Source organism: Aythya fuligula, chromosome 4 (genome assembly GCF_009819795.1).
Source record: "Aythya fuligula isolate bAytFul2 chromosome 4, bAytFul2.pri, whole genome shotgun sequence".
NCBI classification, from domain to species: Eukaryota; Metazoa; Chordata; class Aves; order Anseriformes; family Anatidae; genus Aythya; species Aythya fuligula.
In genome coordinates, this window is record NC_045562.1 from 68,237,853 (window position 1) to 68,256,511 (window position 18,659).

The following is an 18,659-nucleotide window of genomic DNA, read 5'->3' on the forward strand; positions in this document are numbered from 1 at the left end:
ACCTGAAACAACAGACAAAAGTAGAACTGCTTTTTAATAGTGGTATTTTCAGAACCAAGAAAACAGATTTCTAACCTGTGCTATAACAAAGTATGTAATGCCTCAGGATCATTAGTCAGAATGGATTATACTAGCAGGAAAATCAGATTATGGAGGAAGGAGGAAAGAAATCAGGAGTCTTTGTTTTTAGGTATGTACAGTTTTAGTCTAGTGTTCATAGTGACTTTTTTTCCCACCATGCCTGATCCCTGCTTTTCCAGCATGATGTTTTTTTTTGAAGAGTTTAACTATGAACCAGAGATCCAACAGTCATCTGCATGCTAGAGGAATGTGTCAAGTAACTGAAAATGTAAAAGGGGTGAGGAATTGATTGAGCATGCTAGGTCCGCTGCCAAAGAAAGGTGTCAGCTTTGGACACCCAGGAAAGGCAGCTAGTCTGTTTATCATATCCAAAGTGAGTTTAATACGGATCAGATTCAGTGCTTGGCTGGAGTATTTACAGAGAAAAAGGATTTTGGTTAGATTTTCAACAAACTGTAGAAGAAAATGTAAAAAAAAAAAAAAAAAAAAAACAAAAAAAAACAAAACACATATATATATATGATCACTTGCTCATAAAATTTGATATTGCTTTTTCCATGATTCCTTGCTGCTCAATTTTTTCACCTTTCAGTGAGATTTTGAGTTGTATAGTTGTATTTTTCCTTAAAGGGCTTTTCTCACTCTGATGATTCATGGTGTGATTCTTTTTGCCTTTTTACTTTTTTCCTTTTAGTTTTGATATCTATATTACAAAATTTCATCTTTAGTCATTTAATGCTTGCAGTAAAAACAAAGACTTTCACTGGAAATAAAAAGGTTGAAAAGAAAAGTGTGCAGTTGAAGTGGGGTATTTTTTCAGCTTTCTACTAGTCATGACTAAAACCAAAATATGTAAATTTATATATGTATATATATGTATATGTATAAAACCAAAATATGTAAATTTCCATTTACACAGTCAAGTAGATCCCAGGAATCAAAGAGAGGATGATCAGCCTGTAGTTTTCTGCATCCTCCTACTTGGCCTCCTGGAAGATACAAGTGACTCTTGCTTTCTTCTAGTACTTAGGAACCTTTCCTGATCACCAGTCACCACAGCCTTTCAAAGATAATTAGAACTGGAATCTTAGCCTCATCTGTCCTATCCATTAGAACACCTGAACATTATTTTTAGATTTTTTTTTAAATATAAATTTTTTTATTCAACAAAACTAAGGCAGTAAATTCAAACTCATAGTCTGATTATCTCTGGTTTTGAGATATATATATATATATATATATATGTATGTATGTATGTATGTATGTTATATTCATGATGAACATTTCTTTAGCGGAAATGGCAACTGCAGATAGCTTTTAAAGTAATGCTAAGGTTTTCCTGTTAATCATCCACTAGACTAGCCTGATTATTTATTTATTTACTCATCCAGAAATAATGAAGTATTAATAGTTAACTTTCACAACCAGCTTTTCCACAACTTTATTTCAAGTATGTTTGTTCTCGTCTGTTGGAGCATAATTGTTCAGAGACAACAATTTTGTTTGTGTAACTTCTAACAGGGCATGTATTCCTTTTTTCTAACACTAAGGGATAGCAGTTACATTTCAGATTGGATCTGCTATGTTTTTTCAGGAACATGCTTGAAATAAATACATAAAGCCAAGCTTTGTTTTGTAGCCCAAGGTGGTAACAGTCATTTACCACATCAGTCTTCCACTTTTGATATAATAATACTGTCACATAATTTTCAGCTCAAGCGGAGGAAAGCTTTTCATTTGGAAGACTCTTCTATGATCGTCTCCTATTTCCCCGTCTTTTAAAAAATCTAAAGTAAATTTATCTCATCAAATTTGATAATCTAAATCTCAGAAATCACCTCCAGGCAAGTTTTAGGTCAAGTTGCTCTAAATGGGTCTTATACAGGTAATTAAATCACTCCCTGGAGGTTCGCGTCTTTGACTACTGACTATAGGGATACTAGAAGGAACTAGACAGCTAGTTTAGACCAAAGAATAATATAAATATGTCTGAAATTAGGTGAGAGAAATCTATTGAGTTATTCCAGTATCTTAAAGGTGAGCATTACCACTTTCATGTTTCTTGAGCTACTTCTTTTCTAAAGATTTATTCAAATTATGAGTTGTTAGCTAATTTACAAGTGAAAGTACATTTTGCACTTGCAATTACTTGCTAGTGTTTTTCAGAATTATTAGTAACACTTCTGAAAATGCTCTGAAAGCAGACTCCCTGCATATGCTTTCAGTGAAAACAAGATGGCAATATAGTGATTTATTTTAGCAGTATAAGATAGATTTTGAAATAAATCTTTATTTATTTAACTTTGTGATTTTGAATCTAACCGGTTAAGGAATGAACAATAATCACTGAGAGTAACTCTAAAGAGCTTTTTAACCTAACTTCCAGCATAGGAGTATATCTTAAGTAAATGAAATGTCGGTACTAGTATAAACTAGTAGACCATAATGAAAACTTCCATAAAATGCTCTATACCATTAAAATGACTGAAGTCAAAATTAAAATTTTATGACTTTTTTTTTTTAATATGTGAAATGAGGCTCCCACATTAATGTCTGGGTACATAATGAAGGACCTAATTCTCTGTATTCCTGAGAATCCACTGGCTTTCATGGCCAATTAAATCGCTTGCTATTCATATGAATAAGCACTGATGTACCTCAATTTAGCAATAGAAATCAATAGTTATCATTAGAAATATTAGTGTTGTGCACAGACTAAATAACCATTTATTTCAAATTGTGGTCAGTAGCATTATAATAAGAAGTCCCACAACTGTATTTTTAAATGTTCCTAGAAACTGAAGAGTAAAATATTAAAGGCAGTGTTTCTTCTGCACCACAAGGTACCAGAATATGAAGGTATTGAGGGATTTAGAGTTGTGTTCCTAGTTGACCTACACTATGAAATATTATGTATATTATGTAGCAGTTTCCCCTCTGTGTATGGTGCTATGGCAGAGGTTCAACTTTAATATGTTCAACTGTGGTTCTCTAAGGGTGATACTAAGACTAGAAACGATCTTGTTCCATTTTTGTTCTCTTACTTCCACTCTAAATTTCAATAACTTTTGCAGCTTGATTACACCCTTCTTAGGTTTAAAATAATGATTTTGAGTTCAAAATTATATAGAAAATGATCATTCTGATTTGGAAATTATATAGCACTACTTCCTTAATTGTGTGGAATTATGAAAATTGAGCTTGATGCATATTATATCCTGTTGTGTGTTACGTTTCTAGATGAGGAGGCATAATGTCATAAGATAACAGAAGGAAGCTGTCGTGTGACATCTTCCAGGCTTTTCTGTATGAGATGTAGGCTATGTATGAACCCAGATCTTCAAAGAAAAATCTAGTAAACCTTTGTCCTGCCTTATATTTGTTGATAAATGCAACGGTCACTTTTAACCTTGGCTGATATGCTGTACTTGATAAACAGCTCTTTCTGTATTTTGTTGTGCATTTCAAAAGAGCAGGAACAGATGTCAGAAAAAAAGACTTGAGGCTGAAGTCTGTTCCTTTAGCTTTACGTAGACTTCAAATGTATTCTTTTCTTGAAAGTAATGCGCCATATCTAAAAATACAGGTTAAAATTAAAGAGAAAATGTTTTTAATTGGGTTACTGATAATTGTACATCTAGAAATCAGAATTTGTAAAAGCTGCCAATGAGAAATCATTCTCATAAACTCACAGTTGTAAAGGAATGGGAAATATTCAAAATTACCTGTTATAGAAAGGGAAACACTTATTTGAAAGGCAAGGTAGTTAATCTTATTTAATATATGAGAAAAAAATGTTGGCCTTAGTCTCACTAATGTTTTTATGCTTCTTATAAACTCTTTGTAAACATTGCCATAAACATTAACTTACTGAGCATTTTTATTCTCATTTGCAGAACATTCAAGGTATCTCTAAACATCCAGTGAGAATTGTAAAGAAACAGTATATAAAAGGTAATCTATGTTTTTATTAATTTGAAAAGGTAATTTTATCCCATTATTTTACCAAGTTATTTATTTTAAAGCAGACCAAGAACTCCAATACAAGAAAATAGAATAGACTATTGACTCATATCTTAATATATAAACCAATCACTTTTTGCTTGTTGTTCCTGCAAAAAGTTTGCTGTTTCAGCACTGATCTAAATAGTCTTAAACATTTAGAACTTTATTTCCATGGACAGTCTCACTGTTCCTTTTTCCAGATGAAATTATGTATCTTAAACACATTTAACATCCTAGAAGTGTTTTTTTGTGGATTCAGCTTATAAGACATTTCCGGAAGAGATGTTAGAGCTGGGTCGTCTTAATCCTGCACAAAGACAAGCACCAATGGTTTGTCATATGTGTTGTTTTTGGTAACAGATGTGGATTTAAGGCTGATGACTCAGAGGGATTCAAAGGCTGGAAAAGGATGACCCAAGTGTTAAAGTGTCAACCCACAGTAGGCTTTAATATAAGAGAGATTTGCCTATATGAATTCTTTCTTGAACACCTACCGTCACAGCTGGGAAATGCTGCTCATTTGTTGAATAGATAAGGGCAGGCTTGCTTTTTAACAGCTCCCTAGTCTCTGCATTTAATATAATACATATCAGAAGACAGCGGCCTGTTTAAGATGGTATAAAATGTTGACAGCAGTTTTATTTTATCTTCCTCAATTATTTTTGTAAATATTTTTTTGAAGTTACTATTAAAAAAAAAATCTGTTTAAATCTGTGGCACAGTGCTTAGCAGTGGCATGTAGACTTTTCTGGAAATTATTCAATCAAATTTGTTAATGTTCTTATATGCGCTTCTCAAAGATGTGTTTCCAAGCTCTTCATTCCTATATTGAGACACTTTTCCCCTTCACTTTTATGCTATCAGCTGTCAGTTATCACTGATCAGATGAATTTTTATGGTTATTCAAAATACAACATTCCTTTCTACGCTAAGACAAGGAGCTTTCCTAGAGTACACCAAGTTTCTAATACCTTGCCAAGGTACAGTATTGCTTTGGGATATTGTAGAGGGTTTATTTCATTGGAATTTGGATGCCTATATTGGCTGCATGTTCTTAATATCGTACTTTCCAACTTCCTATAACTCAGGATTTGGTTATTATCCCATAGCTGCAGCAAGTTCAAAGATAAGAAAACATTTTTAGCTCATCTCTGTAGACTCTTATTTGCATGCATCTTTTATTAAGTGATCTGTGAATAATGCTATTTATTGTTGTTACTTGTCAGCTAGTGTTTAGGGAATGGTTAGGTTTTGAAAAAGAAGGAGAAATGAGTGGTAATGCAAGGATGTCAGATGCAGATGCTCTAGATGACTAATGAGTAAAATAATTGTGATGCTGGAAGTCGGTGCTCTGCTAGGATGCTTATATTGTTGTTTTTGTATTTTCAGTTGGGTGTTGGGAGTGGCATTAACAACCTGTTATGGTTTGCAACACCATTTTTGAATGGTGATTTGGTACATAAATGTCTACTCCCTCTCTAGGAAAAGAAGAGGAAATAGTAACCATTTCCCCAAGAGCACTATTTGTTTCAAAGAAAGGATATACGTTTTTAGCAGCAGGTAAGATAATGTGTTATTAATACTCTCAGTTCTGTGAGGTCTTCTTCTCCTCTTCTTTGCATGACATTATATTTTAGAAGGCTGTCAGATCCCTCGGTATCAATTAATATTGTTATGCGATGTATACTCCTTAGTGTGTTTTAGATGTGGATGATTTGTAAGCCTTGTCAGTAGAAACAGAGAACTAACAAGATTAACTGACACCCAAAGATAATGAAGGAATTGGGCACTGTGTGATCTGTAGCTGGACTGTAACTCTTTAAGGATGTGTTTTCTACAGCTGTGCTGCTGTTGTTGTTTTTGTTTAGAGCAAGAGGAAATGACTGAGCAGTCCAGGCTTGTATTTTGATTTGTGATAGTTGGGTTAAAATGCAAACATTTTTATTTAAGAGCAATAGATTTATTTTAACACTCTGTTTTCTAGATTTTTCCCATATTGAATTAAGGATCCTTGCTGACTTATCATCTGAACCAGAGCTTCTGAAACTGTTCCAAGAACCTGAAACCACAGATATCTTTACCACACTGGCTTCTCAGTGGTAAGAGTAAATGTTGCAATTTGGCATATTTATTGCCCCAAACCTATTGTATTACTGTGTGGTGATAATAAAAACAATATTTTGATACAGTATCTATTGTTAATCTAATAGTGTTTTAACACTGGGAGTAATAATTCCCTTCTGTCTTTCTGAGCCTTTTCTCCTCAACTGTTGTTAATGATGTGTGCCAAAATGTTATAATCCAGCAGACAAGTATAATCCTTGAGACTAAAACTGGTGCAATAACATATTCTGCATAGTGCATGCTGATAAGTTTCTCACTATGTAATTGTTCGCCAATACTTTTTTTAGAATTCCAGAGCAGCATTTAAGTAGGGTATGTGTCTGAAACATTGCAGAACAGTTTTTCTTAGTAAAAGTAAAAACATTCTTGAAATCTGGTTGATTATTCAATAGCAGTATTGGCATCAAATTATATATGTACAAGAAATATGTCTAGATCTCATGGGCTTCCTTTCAGCTCATAAGATTTAGTGCTTCCATCTTCTGATGGATGATGTGTGATACTTTGAAATAGTGGTACATAGTAATTTAATAAAGAAGTTTCTTACGTCCATTATTGTTTACTGATCTCTTCAGCATGCAGACCAATAGATGATCTATCCAAAAAGATAGAATATTAGTTACTTAGCTGTATGAGAGTGTTTCTTATTACTGTTTTTATTAAAAGTATATGCTGGTATTCACTTTGTATTCAAAAGTGCATGGGCACTCAATAGGTGGACAGGATAGATCTTACAGAGACAGGGAGATAGATCTTACAATTTGAACATACAACATTGGTAAAGATCCAATAAAATAATATAACATGTAAGCAGATTGAACAGAATCACGTCATGTAAATGCCATGCAATTTTCATATTTTCTCTTTGCTTCTGTGTATTTTTTTAATCCCTGTTTTTGTTGGAAAATTGCTAGCTGAAAAAAATGAAAGCAAAAATAGATAAGATGAATTCATCAGTCCTGATCTAGCTCAATCCAAATTCTACAGTTTCTAAATTTCTACTCAATATGTTATTTGCTAATATACACTGAAGTAGTAAAAATAAACTATTTTTTAATTGTCCTGCTACCAAAAACTGAATCTGTGCTTGAGACATGCACATACAGTCTGGGAAACACAAGTCAAGGTCACAAACATCCCAACAAATGGAGCTATGGAAAGATCAACTTTTTCTTTAAAGTCACTTAGAAGCTTCTATTGACATTATGATCAATTCTTAGCTCTGACATATCACTAGAACCTCGTGATGGAGTTAAATCCTTTTTTTAGTTTGGAGGTATATTGCAAATGTATGCATGAAGATGAGTCAAATTTTGTCTCAACTCTGGGCAAAGCTCCAGAAATACTATTCTATTCAGCAACCTCACAGCTTTTGGCAGCCATCAACTTCTTATAGTTGCTACACAGTAACTTTAAATTTAATGAAATATTACAGGCAAATATTTTATCAGACAGAAGTGTCATGGTGTGTCTACAAAATCATTACATAATGATTCCTTCTGACTCTTCCTTTAAGCTTCAGGGAAGCTAATTCTTGGAAGAAACTACTGAATTTGTTATATGACATTAATTACAGAAGCATGAAGGTTGGATTTCCTCTGGTCTAACCTTGGATGCCTGTTATATACCTGGTGAGATTAATTTGGCCTATTGTTGATGCCCCCAATGTAGTAGATCAATTGCATGTTAAAAGTGTTGATTTCTCACTATAGTGTAGGTCTGAGATGGCCAGCTCACATGTAGACATCCTTTTTGTCATCCATCCACTGTTCTGACAAATTTAATTCCTCCTATTGGATCAGTTCCTAGTGAACTTATACTGGGTTTTGGAGTTTTGTCCTTAATTTATTAAACCCTAAAGAGAAGAGACAAAATCATGAGCTCCACAGATATCTTCCCATTCCAGATATTTATTCATCTTTCGTAATCCACATTTTTAATAAGTGGAATATGACTGGTTGCTAGGGGAATTGTGATATGGCAGAGCAAATTTGGATTTCAGAGGAATGTTAATGGATAACACCAACTCTGAGAGTATAGTTTTGAAATTAATTTTCTATTTTTTTTCCTTGTGAATTAGTAATTTGCAAATGTGGACTGAGTAACTGAATATGTATACAGACCCTTTATTTAATACCTAATTTGCCTGTATAGATATGGATTTGTGTATTTATTCGAGTCAAAAACCAGGAGATTTAACAGGATCATAACTGCAAAGACAAAAGTAGATCAGAGAAACAGCTATGTATCCTTGTTTTGAATGTAGTCAATGCTAGAAAAGTTTGAAAACAAAAATATCTACTATGTAAAATAATTAACTAGTTATTTGAATGTAGAAAAAGTCTCAAGATACAAAATTTAATTATTGTGTAATATGGTAGCTGTACAAACGTTGCTTTAGAAAACATAGCTAAATAACGTGTTTTTAGAAAAAAAGTCTTGTGTGGTTTGCATGAAATACACACACACACAAACATCTCCCCCTCTCATTGCTATTAGAACAAGGAAGGAAGAGGAAAACAAACTATTTTATCTCCCCTTGGTCTCCTGATTTTTATTAGGTCTTAATCCTGGGGCTTTAAAATCTGTGCAAGGGATATACCAAGTGGTATACTAAATGTTTATTCTGTTTGAAGGGATTGCTGTTTGTAAATCTTTTCTAACACATCTTGGAAAGCCTTGACCATTTTTTTTTTTTTTTCTGAAAGAAATCAATAGAGAATGAATTAGTTTCAGAAGCTTGTTCTGAAGAAAAAATTTAAGTTTATGTCAGTGTCTGATAGCATTCCAGCTTCTGAATGTGTGTCAGATATCTCTTAGCAGGTTTTCTGCATCTAAAAATCCTTAGACTATTAAATATTAAAACATAAATAATATATTGACAATATTTGGTTTTTATATTGACAATATAAAATCTTAGCCACATCCCAGAGACGGTCCAAGATTCGTACCAGTTTATTCACTTATATTATATATTTAAGTATTATGACTTCTTCACCTAAATCTTAATTCCATTACTTAGATATCCTTCAGGCTAAAGTCTTCTATCTAAAATGTAATCTTTTAAAAAAACTTTATAGTCTTTTTTTAGCTTTTGGTGATGAATATACATGACAGGCAGTTTCTGCCAAGAGGTTAGCAGTATGACTTTCTGACTGAATTAAGATCTCTTATGTATAAAAGCTTTTGTTTCTTAATTTGGTTGGGTATGCTCTACCAGGATTCAGTCCATCTCTGGGACATAGAGATGTCTGCCTTGGAAACCTGTTGGATTGATGTTTCTACTAAACATTAATTTTATGCCATCTTTACACTAGTCAACAGTGCAGTGTAGAGATGCACAAATGTATGTCAACCCAAACAATACCCATGCGTCATGGCAAGAGGCTGAAAGAAAGCACTAATTCAGAAACTGAAGTTCAGTGTCATTTGCAACGCCATACCCAGCCCAGTAAACCTAGCTGAGAGGCAATACTCTGCAGAAAACCAGGCTGTAATCTTGTGCTCCTATGGCTAGTTTATGGGGAGAGCCTGTTTAGTCTGAATAAAACGAGACGGAGTGGAGACCTCATTGCTTTCTATAACTACCTGAAAAGCAGTTGCAGTGAGGAGGGTGTTTGTTGGTCTTTTTTCTCAGGTGACAAGTGATGGGACACGAGGCATCAGCCTCACCAGGGGAGGTTTAGATTGGATGTCAGGAAGAATTTATTCATAGAAAAGTGATTAGGCATTGGAACAGGCTGCCCAGGGAAGTGGTGGAGTCACCGTCCCTGGAGATCTTTAAGAGATGTGTGAATGTGGCATTTAAGGCCATGGTTTGGCAGCAGACTTGTAGTGTTAGGTGGATGGTTGGACTTGATGAGCTTTAATTTTTTTCCAATTTAAATGATTGTATCAGTCTACCGGTCTCCTCATATTCTTCATTTGTCACTCTTCAGTAGGCTGATGTTCCTCTGCCGTAGTGTATACTGCTATAGGCCATACTGGGTCAAAATCCAGGAAGAGTATCTTGATTTAGCTAAGCACTTAAGCTTGCAATAAATATGTCCTGCCTTCCTGCCTGTGTGCTTTTTTGAGATGGGGATAGTACTGCTTCAGTGTTCCCAACTCAAGCAAATTCTTGCATCTTTCTTGCTATTCTTCAATGTGTGGGTAAGTCCTTTCCCCTGCTTCTTTAGAGTTTTTCTTAGAGAGCTGGAGATCCAGTCAGATGTGATCCGAAATCCATACCTGAAGACACCTGCTTGATAGGTTTTATTTTATTTTGAAAAAAGTGAACAGGATTCACTCTTTTTAAATGGCAATGGTGTCCAGCTTTTGTACAATAGCTAGGTGCTTAGAGACTTCAGTTCAACTTTTTTAACCTTCAAGCATTCAAATCTTTATCTGTCTCATTTCAGGAAGATACAGAGCAAAGTTAGACTGTGTCTGAAAGCTTCTCCACTCTGTGCTACTTGTTGCAGCTGAGATTCTGTTGAGCAAAGACTGTAAAGTTGAAATAATTGGATTTGTTCAGCTGAGAAAAGATAGGATTTAGGAGAAATATGATAAAAATCTTCAAATATATCAAAGTTGTTGCAGAGAGTGAACAAAGCATAATGAATGAGCTTACACTGTGGTAAGAGATGTTTTGGTTAACATTGATAAAGATTTTTAATAGAAAAAGTAAATAAATATGGAGATGGTTTACTTATGGAGACAGTGGAATATCTATCACTAGAAGGAATGAGTCAATCAGATATTTCCAAGGATAGCTGAGGTGGCTTTTCATTCTGTCTCAGAACCACGTTTTTATGGCCTTATGATTCAATATCTAAGTTGGATTTGTGAGGCCTGGAAATTAGACCATGCTTTAACTACATGTCACTGGGAGGAAGAGTTGTCTGTGAATCCTACCAAGTGAAGAGAGAACTGAGTTTCTGGCCCTTAGTACCCTGAAAAATATTTCAAGGTGGTATTCCCCTCCACCTATACTATGAAATAATAATAATTAAAAATAAAAACATATTATAGACAGAAACTGTGTGTAAATAATGCTGTAATCGGATTACATCTCCTAGATTGGCTCCTACAGGCATCAAAGTAGATGTCAGGTGTGCTCAGAGTGGGTCTATGATGAACATGTACACAATGCAGAATTTCAGAAAGAAGTGTTCCCTGAGGTGTGCCAAGAATTCAGGAATATCCAGGTTTCAGGGGCCACTTAGTGGTGTCAAATGGGTTCATTCATAGATTTGGATGTAGGCATCCACATCCATTTCTCAGATTTGGTCTAGGTATCACAGTTCCTTATGCAATTGCCAGTACAGATGTGTGAGAGATGGACTTCCACCCTGACCGTGTACCATTCATTCAAAAAATGAATGTAGTGTTACCGCTCTGAGGTGAGCGTCATCCCAAGGCAAGTCCCTAAAACTAAGTGGGTAGAGCTTCAGAGATTTGCTTTATGTTCTAGTCTGTAGAAAATCATTACAGGGCCATGCTTTTATCTAGTGAGTGATTCCTAAGGCACCAACCAGATATTACAGATACGTTTGCAACCTCTCATCTTTTTAGTTTCTACTTAAATCTATTTCTCGTAAATGTCCTACAAGATTTATGAAAATATTTTGCCCTTTCTATATGGTAACTGTGAACTAAGATGTGAAAATATCTAGACTATATATCCTCTTAAATAAAGAGCTTCAGAGAAAAAGACCTTGTAAGTAAATTAGTTACGAATGTATTGAAGTGAAACTCTAGCACTTTCACATTTGGAAATTTAGTTATGGGAATATCCAGCTAATTTGTAGGCTCTAGGAAGAATGTAAGTATGTGAAACTAGGAACATTCTGTTGACCACAATATCTTTCTGAGGTGAAATCAATGCAAATTGAAACTAGAAACATTATTAGATGTCTTTTCAAGGTACATAGACCTTCGTAGAAGTTATACTTACTACCTGAAAAGGGGAGCGATTCAGAAGGCTTCTTAATAAATTGTCTACATTATGGTCTAATTGTGAGCACAAATTTGTTACTACTGTAAAATGCATGTTTTCATTTCTTTGGAAGTAGAAAGATGTCCCTGTGCATAAACTTTTGCACACAGAGATAAATGATCTAGGCATCTTCTCTGATGTGTCATAGGTTGTCACTTCAGCTGATGTAGCTCCAGCATAATGAAATCCATGTTAATCTCTGCCTCAGAAATCATCCCATTATAGATAAGATTGTTGGACAGTTGTGAATTAGTATTTTGTGTTGTATTCCATAACTCTTTTCATATACTTTCCAATTGTATTGGAATTGTAGAACATATAAAAATTTACTTATGTGGAATGAATTTTCCTTATATTCTGCAGCTAATATATATCTATATTTCTATAGTCCCATATACTACTATAACTACCATGTAGTACTATAACTATATTTCTGTAGTACCATGTAGTAGAGGAATATCTCTACTACTGTTCAATACACAGATGTACTGTGTATTAAAAGATAATTATCCCAATAATCTGATAACTGCCACCATTCCAGTGTTAAAACAGACATTCTCTTTAAACTATTAATTTCTACCTCTAAACTATAATTTACCCTGTACACGTTAACTACTGATGGTGAATTAACGTAACAAGGTAATTGGTGGATACTCTTTCAGGGTGATATGTACTTATATGTACTTTGTACCAAAGGAAAAAAAAAAAAAAAAAGAGGAGGAGGATTTGTGACAGTCAGTTGCGTACAATGCTTGTGCTCAAGGCAATGCTTGAAAGAAGGCTGGGCAGCTTGATAGTGGTCTAGCTGCTCCTGCTTCAGTTTGGCACAAGTTTTGTTAATTGGACACCACAAAATATTCACTTCTCTCTCATTTATCCGTCTGCTTCCTCATGTTGTTGCTTTACTTGTGGTGGTGGAGAACAGCATGAATAGATGCCCTTCTAGGTATTGACGTTATCTTCTAGTACTAGACATAATTATCATTCTACTTATGTGGCTTGCAGGGTGCTCAAGAACGGCTGCAGAATAAGAGGACATTGTCTCATTATTTCTTTGTAACACTGGTAGCTAATACCTGAAATAAGAATATGTGTATCTATTATAGAATACCAAGGGATTTATAAAATTATTCAGCTCTAATCATTCTGAGAAAGATTCCTTTCCATTTTTATAGTGTAGGTGAGGTTGGCTGACACTTGAAGATATGGAAAAGCCTTTCGTTGACATTATATAATCTGTGCCAGAGTCAGAGGAACTTGAACACTTAATTTCCAATAATCTCGGGAACTGCAGGCTGTTAACAAAATGTGCTGGATATAAAAGTCCATGTTTCCTCAGCTGATGTGTGTGTAGGATGTTGGTAATATATAGCAAATCATTTTGGTAAGAGAAGGACATGCTAATTTTGGATTTGACTCAAGAAAAAGCCTAGAAAAAAGCAAAGCACAGAACTAGTTGGATATTGGAAGGACAAAAGTTGTGGGCTTTTGTGTTTTAAGTTCAACTAGATCTGAATAAAAAGACCACAGTGCAGAAAGTTTTGTTTTGTTCTTTAGAGACTGTCTTCCTTCAGGAAGTGGGGAAAATTTATTTAATTACAGCCTGCCAAGCAGGGGACTCAAGGAACTGATTATTTCTATTAATGTCAATGTCAGCCAGACTGTTGTGCATTGGGGCCATCAAGAACTATAGCGAAACAGGTGAATTTTGTTTTTCCAGCTGCTTGGAAATTCAGGATACTTACTGACAATAGTTCTATCTGTTGATACCCTGCTGAGTTGTGAAGAACACAGGAAATAAGCAGAGGGATTTTGGATATTCCTGAAATAAATCAAAATAAGTCATCAGGGGTTGAATTATACAAAAAGATAGTGTACTGGGTCTGTTTGAAGAAGATAAGGTCAAGTATGCACAAATGTTTGGTGGTAGGTAGACTAAATATATATACACTTGCTCATTCCTGTTTTATACAATCTTGTTTCAAGCACACTTTTTTTTTTTTATCAAATAGATTGTAAGGATGAATCAACATTCATCCTTAGCAAAACACTGACTTTTTTTTGTTACTTTATATAAATGTATGGTGTAGCAAACATTGAATTAAGTTGAGCTGCCTACTCCCTCAAGTTATTGTTACTTAAAACTGCAAACATCAAGCTTCAGATGAAAAAAAAACTTTAAAGATTAGTCCTAACTCTACCACTTCAATTCAAAGCTAATACTAAATAGCAAGATAGGCCAGTAAAACTTGAATGAGATAAATGGATTTATGAGAGGCAAAAGCCACATCTGTAGCTAGATGCTTTTCAAACAAGATATGATTAAAATCAGAAAATATCCCCAGTTGGAAGTGACCCAAAAGGATCATTGAGTCCAACTCCTTACTCCACACAGGACTACTTTAAAATTAAACCATATGTCAAGAGCATTGTCCTAACGCTTCTTATTTGTGTTTCTATTTTAATTTTATGAAAAAAATATCAGCAAACCCTTGAAAAAGCCTTTGTTAATCAAGACATGTCACCTGGGTTTTTGTTAGTTTATTAAAGAGTAATGAGATAATCATGTTTATCCAGGTGGACTTCTGCTGAGGAGATGGGAAGAGCTTTACCTTTCCTCCCAACCCCATAAGCAGACATACGGTTACAAGATGCATCCATGAGGTTATGCGGCTCTGTTTTCCCCCAGCTATGGCTCTCTCAATTTGTGTTTGTTGTCTAAATAATGAGATATACTAGCTCAGGACTCTTAGGACTCCATCTTTGTTTAAGTAATTTTTGGGTAATCCAGACTATTTCGTATTCATCTAACCAGAAATTAAGACATGCAATTTCTCGGATTCCTTTTCCCACTTTTTATGAGCTTAATCTCAAGTCTAAAATGAATTTGGATTAACTCTTTTCAATTCATACATCGGAAAATAATAAAATCTTTTTTTGTTTTGTTTTGATTTGAAGTGTAGTCACTCTCTGTGCCATTGAGCACATATAAAATCATGAAACTGTTTTGCAGTATTAAGACAAATCAGACAAATTATGATCATAGCCTTGCCATGGAGTCCTTGGGGTAACTCCTAGAATCTTGCTTTTGAAGAGAGTGGAGAAAAGTTTTCATGTGTATTATATGGCAGTCACCTTAAATATGTGTAGCTGAATCTCTCTGCTGGAGTCTCCATTCAGAAATGCATGACTGTGTTGTGGTCTTTCAGCTCTGCAGTCTGGCTGTGTAACTCAGCCAGTATTGATTCATCCTAAATCCCAAGGTTTGGAACTCAGTGCTAGCTGCCAGATGACTCACAAAGGGTTAATTTCTTTCATTAGCATTGGATTATCCAGCTTTGTAATAACGTTATCATTTCTAATTAGTTTCAAGGCTTCTGCTTTTATTTTTCTTTTACTGGAATAGACTCTGAAGAAATGATTGTTGCAGTATTTAAAACTGAATAATTATTAGTACTTACCCATCATCTCATTGTTTATGTATCACTTCTCTTCTGATTAATATCCAAAATAGCTCTTACTTTGTATATTGTATCATTCTTTTCTTATTCACGGTATTACTGATAAAGGGAGAGGAATGAGGAATTTGCTTTATACATACTGTTCAGGCACAAATTCAGTTTATATGGGAAGTCATGCTCTTCCGACTCAAATCACGTTCAGGGGCAGGTATGCTGTAGCAGCAAGTCTAATTGTTGAGACACTACTCATTATTAATCTGGTGTTTAATAATAACTTATTTTCTAAAATTAGTGTGAGTGAGGCTGTAACCTGCAGCTCCTGCAGCTGTAGTATTGCAGATTTCTTCAGGTTGTACTTCAGAAATTTTTAACATCTATGATATACTACAGTGGCAGATTGAATTTCTGTGCAAATAAATGTAATGGTAGGAAAAGATGCTGACAAAGTGACAGTAGTTATTAAGAAATAGAGAAGCATTCAGAAGAGAAGCTCTAGGAAGAAGTAAGGCAGTTTCTTATGCTGCTAGATAATGCTTTACACTTGGTTAAAATATGCCTGCTCTTACACAGGAGTATGAAACTAGAAGGAACTTATTAGCCATAAAAACTCTTGCAGGTGATAATGTCATAAACTCTCTTCCATAGATTGGTGGGGCCTCAACTTAGAACTCGTTTTAGCCTAGATAATTCTACTGGAAGCTGTTGAATTCCCCATTCCTCTTCTGGCTTGAAATCTCCTTTTACTTTCTACCTTATTTATTCCTACAGTTTATCTAGATAAATTATTCTTGCCAACATTGTCCATTAGCTTTATTAGCTCTCCTTGCATGCCCAGAGTTTGCTTTGCATAACTACTTCAGGAAGGCAATCAATTGTGTTCTCAGCCCTCATTCTTTAAGGAAACTAGACACTTTTTTTTTTAGGGTATTTGTCATCAAAATAACTTAATGAACTAGTGTTAGGAGCAGCTAGTTATGACTACATGGAATTCCATGCAAGTTAATCTGTATTTCCTCTTGGCAAGGAAAATGAGACTCTGTGGCACTGACCGACTCCCTAAGCTGCTTCAGTTAGCATAGCTAGCTTTTTAGGCGAGCTCTGAAATCTCTGTGCCACAATACAGCCTCTGGTATATTTGTGTCATGGTCAAGAAACGCAAGTTAATTCTGGTCATTAAACTGGGCTAGCTGAATGATGAATTCACGAAATCATGACTTGAGAGGCTACCTTTATTCTGGTAAGTTTAGTGCCAGGGAATGTTCCTGGTTGCTGGCACTCAATACCTGCATTGCTGAATTGTTTGCTGTCGTGGTTGTGGCTCTGGACCAAACAGCTCCTGGGCACAATTCCTGAATTAGCAAGGGCCAGAGATTATTTCCACTAGGCTGCTGGATGCAGCACCATGTTCGGATGGTAAGATATTTTTGAGCTATGGATGGGTGATGTTGTTTTCCACATAGCCCCACTGCTGCAGGATATTTATGGACAGGTTTAATTTCTTTATGTTGAGATAGTCAGTGTCTCCTTTCATATGGTTGATTTTTTTGCTATTCAATATTCAGATAGCCTACCTCCATACCTGTTTCAAATTAATGTTTCTCAAACATGGTGACCAAATTAAGTTAACTGCCCAGATAAAATCTCGCCAGTACATTGTACAGCAGAACTAATATTGCCCTGTCATGTTTGGAAATAACCCACTTGTCACATACTGAAATTGCATTTGTCTTTCCATAGCCAAACCATACTGTTTCCTTGTCATTCCATGGTCAAATACTACATTTTTCTCTGTTTCTAATTGTTCACCTCCTACTTTATGCAAAAAGTGTATGCTTTAATAATTCTAATTTTCAAATAAAATAACTTTGCAGAAAAGCAGTAGTCTTTTTAATTATTATTATTATTATTTAGACACTGTGAAAGGGTGTATTTCTCTAGCTGTGTAGGGATAGCTTTGCAATTACTAAAGTCTAGAGGGGGTGAAATGGTGTCAATGTGCTATCTAATTTTGTTCCTGTGTGGTATATTGGAGGACAATTTGTTGTGGAGTATCTTGAAAGACAAGCTCCGAGTTCTCTGCATATTGCATTTGAGTTTCTCTTTTCTGTGCTATTATTACACTTGCTTTGGGATTAGGCAGTCTCTTATACCTACTTGAGATCATTGTGAAATCAGCTGTAATTGAATCCTCAGTTTATATCTCTGGAATATCATTAATGATAAAATTCATCATTTTTACCTAAATTTCTGTAAGACTACCAGATTAAATCATTGTTCTGAAGAAGTGTCGTTATTTAAAACCAGGCTTGTTTGCATTAGGCAAAAAGCATTAATTCTAGTTTGAGATTTTCATTCCTCTCACAACAGACATCATTTGTGGAAATGTCTGTTTATTGATGAATGCTTGTAACTGTTAGATTTTTGCATAATAAAAGAAATCATACTCAAAAGATTTTGACAGGGAACACTTGAAAACTGTGTCATTTTCAAATACAAGCTTCGTGATAGCTGTAATAATATTTGGTTTGCCTTTGGAATACCTATGTTAGGCAGCACAGCCTCCACAAACTGGGGTATAAATACACGTAGACATATATATATACACATATACATAAATATATACGAACTTTTATGTTGAGATACAGGAGATAGATAAAGATTTTGACTTGTGGTATTCAATTATTATAATGTGTTTTTTCAAAGCATTCATGCAGCAGTTTAATTTGCTGCCACTTTATCCCCCTCCTAATGTGTCCTGTTCCTTCTGCCACCCCTGAAATCTGGTAAAAAGGAGGAGGTTCAGTATGCCTTCTCAAATCAGAGTTTTAAAACATTTTAAGCTCTATGTTGAAAACCTCATGGGCATCAGTGTGGACTATTTTAACAGTTTTACGTTTGCAGCACAGCAATTTCTGTTTTGAAAGCTTACTTGCAAGAGTTGATATTAATCAAATTTAACATTGGACTTGCCTTGTACCCTTGCAGACTGTCTGAGCCTTAACTTATGA

At 34.9% G+C, this 18,659-nt stretch overlaps 1 protein-coding gene across 1 annotated transcript in view; it reads left to right on the plus strand.

Annotated features, from left to right (window-relative positions):
- Positions 1–18,659, plus strand: part of POLN (DNA polymerase nu) — a 92,041-nt gene that overhangs the window by 33,855 nt on the left and 39,527 nt on the right. The window contains exons 15-17 of the mRNA XM_032186932.1: positions 3,978–4,035; positions 5,569–5,646; positions 6,071–6,185. Of these exons, the coding sequence (XP_032042823.1) occupies positions 3,978–4,035; positions 5,569–5,646; positions 6,071–6,185 (251 nt within the window). The remainder of the gene's footprint in view (positions 1–3,977; positions 4,036–5,568; positions 5,647–6,070; positions 6,186–18,659) is intronic.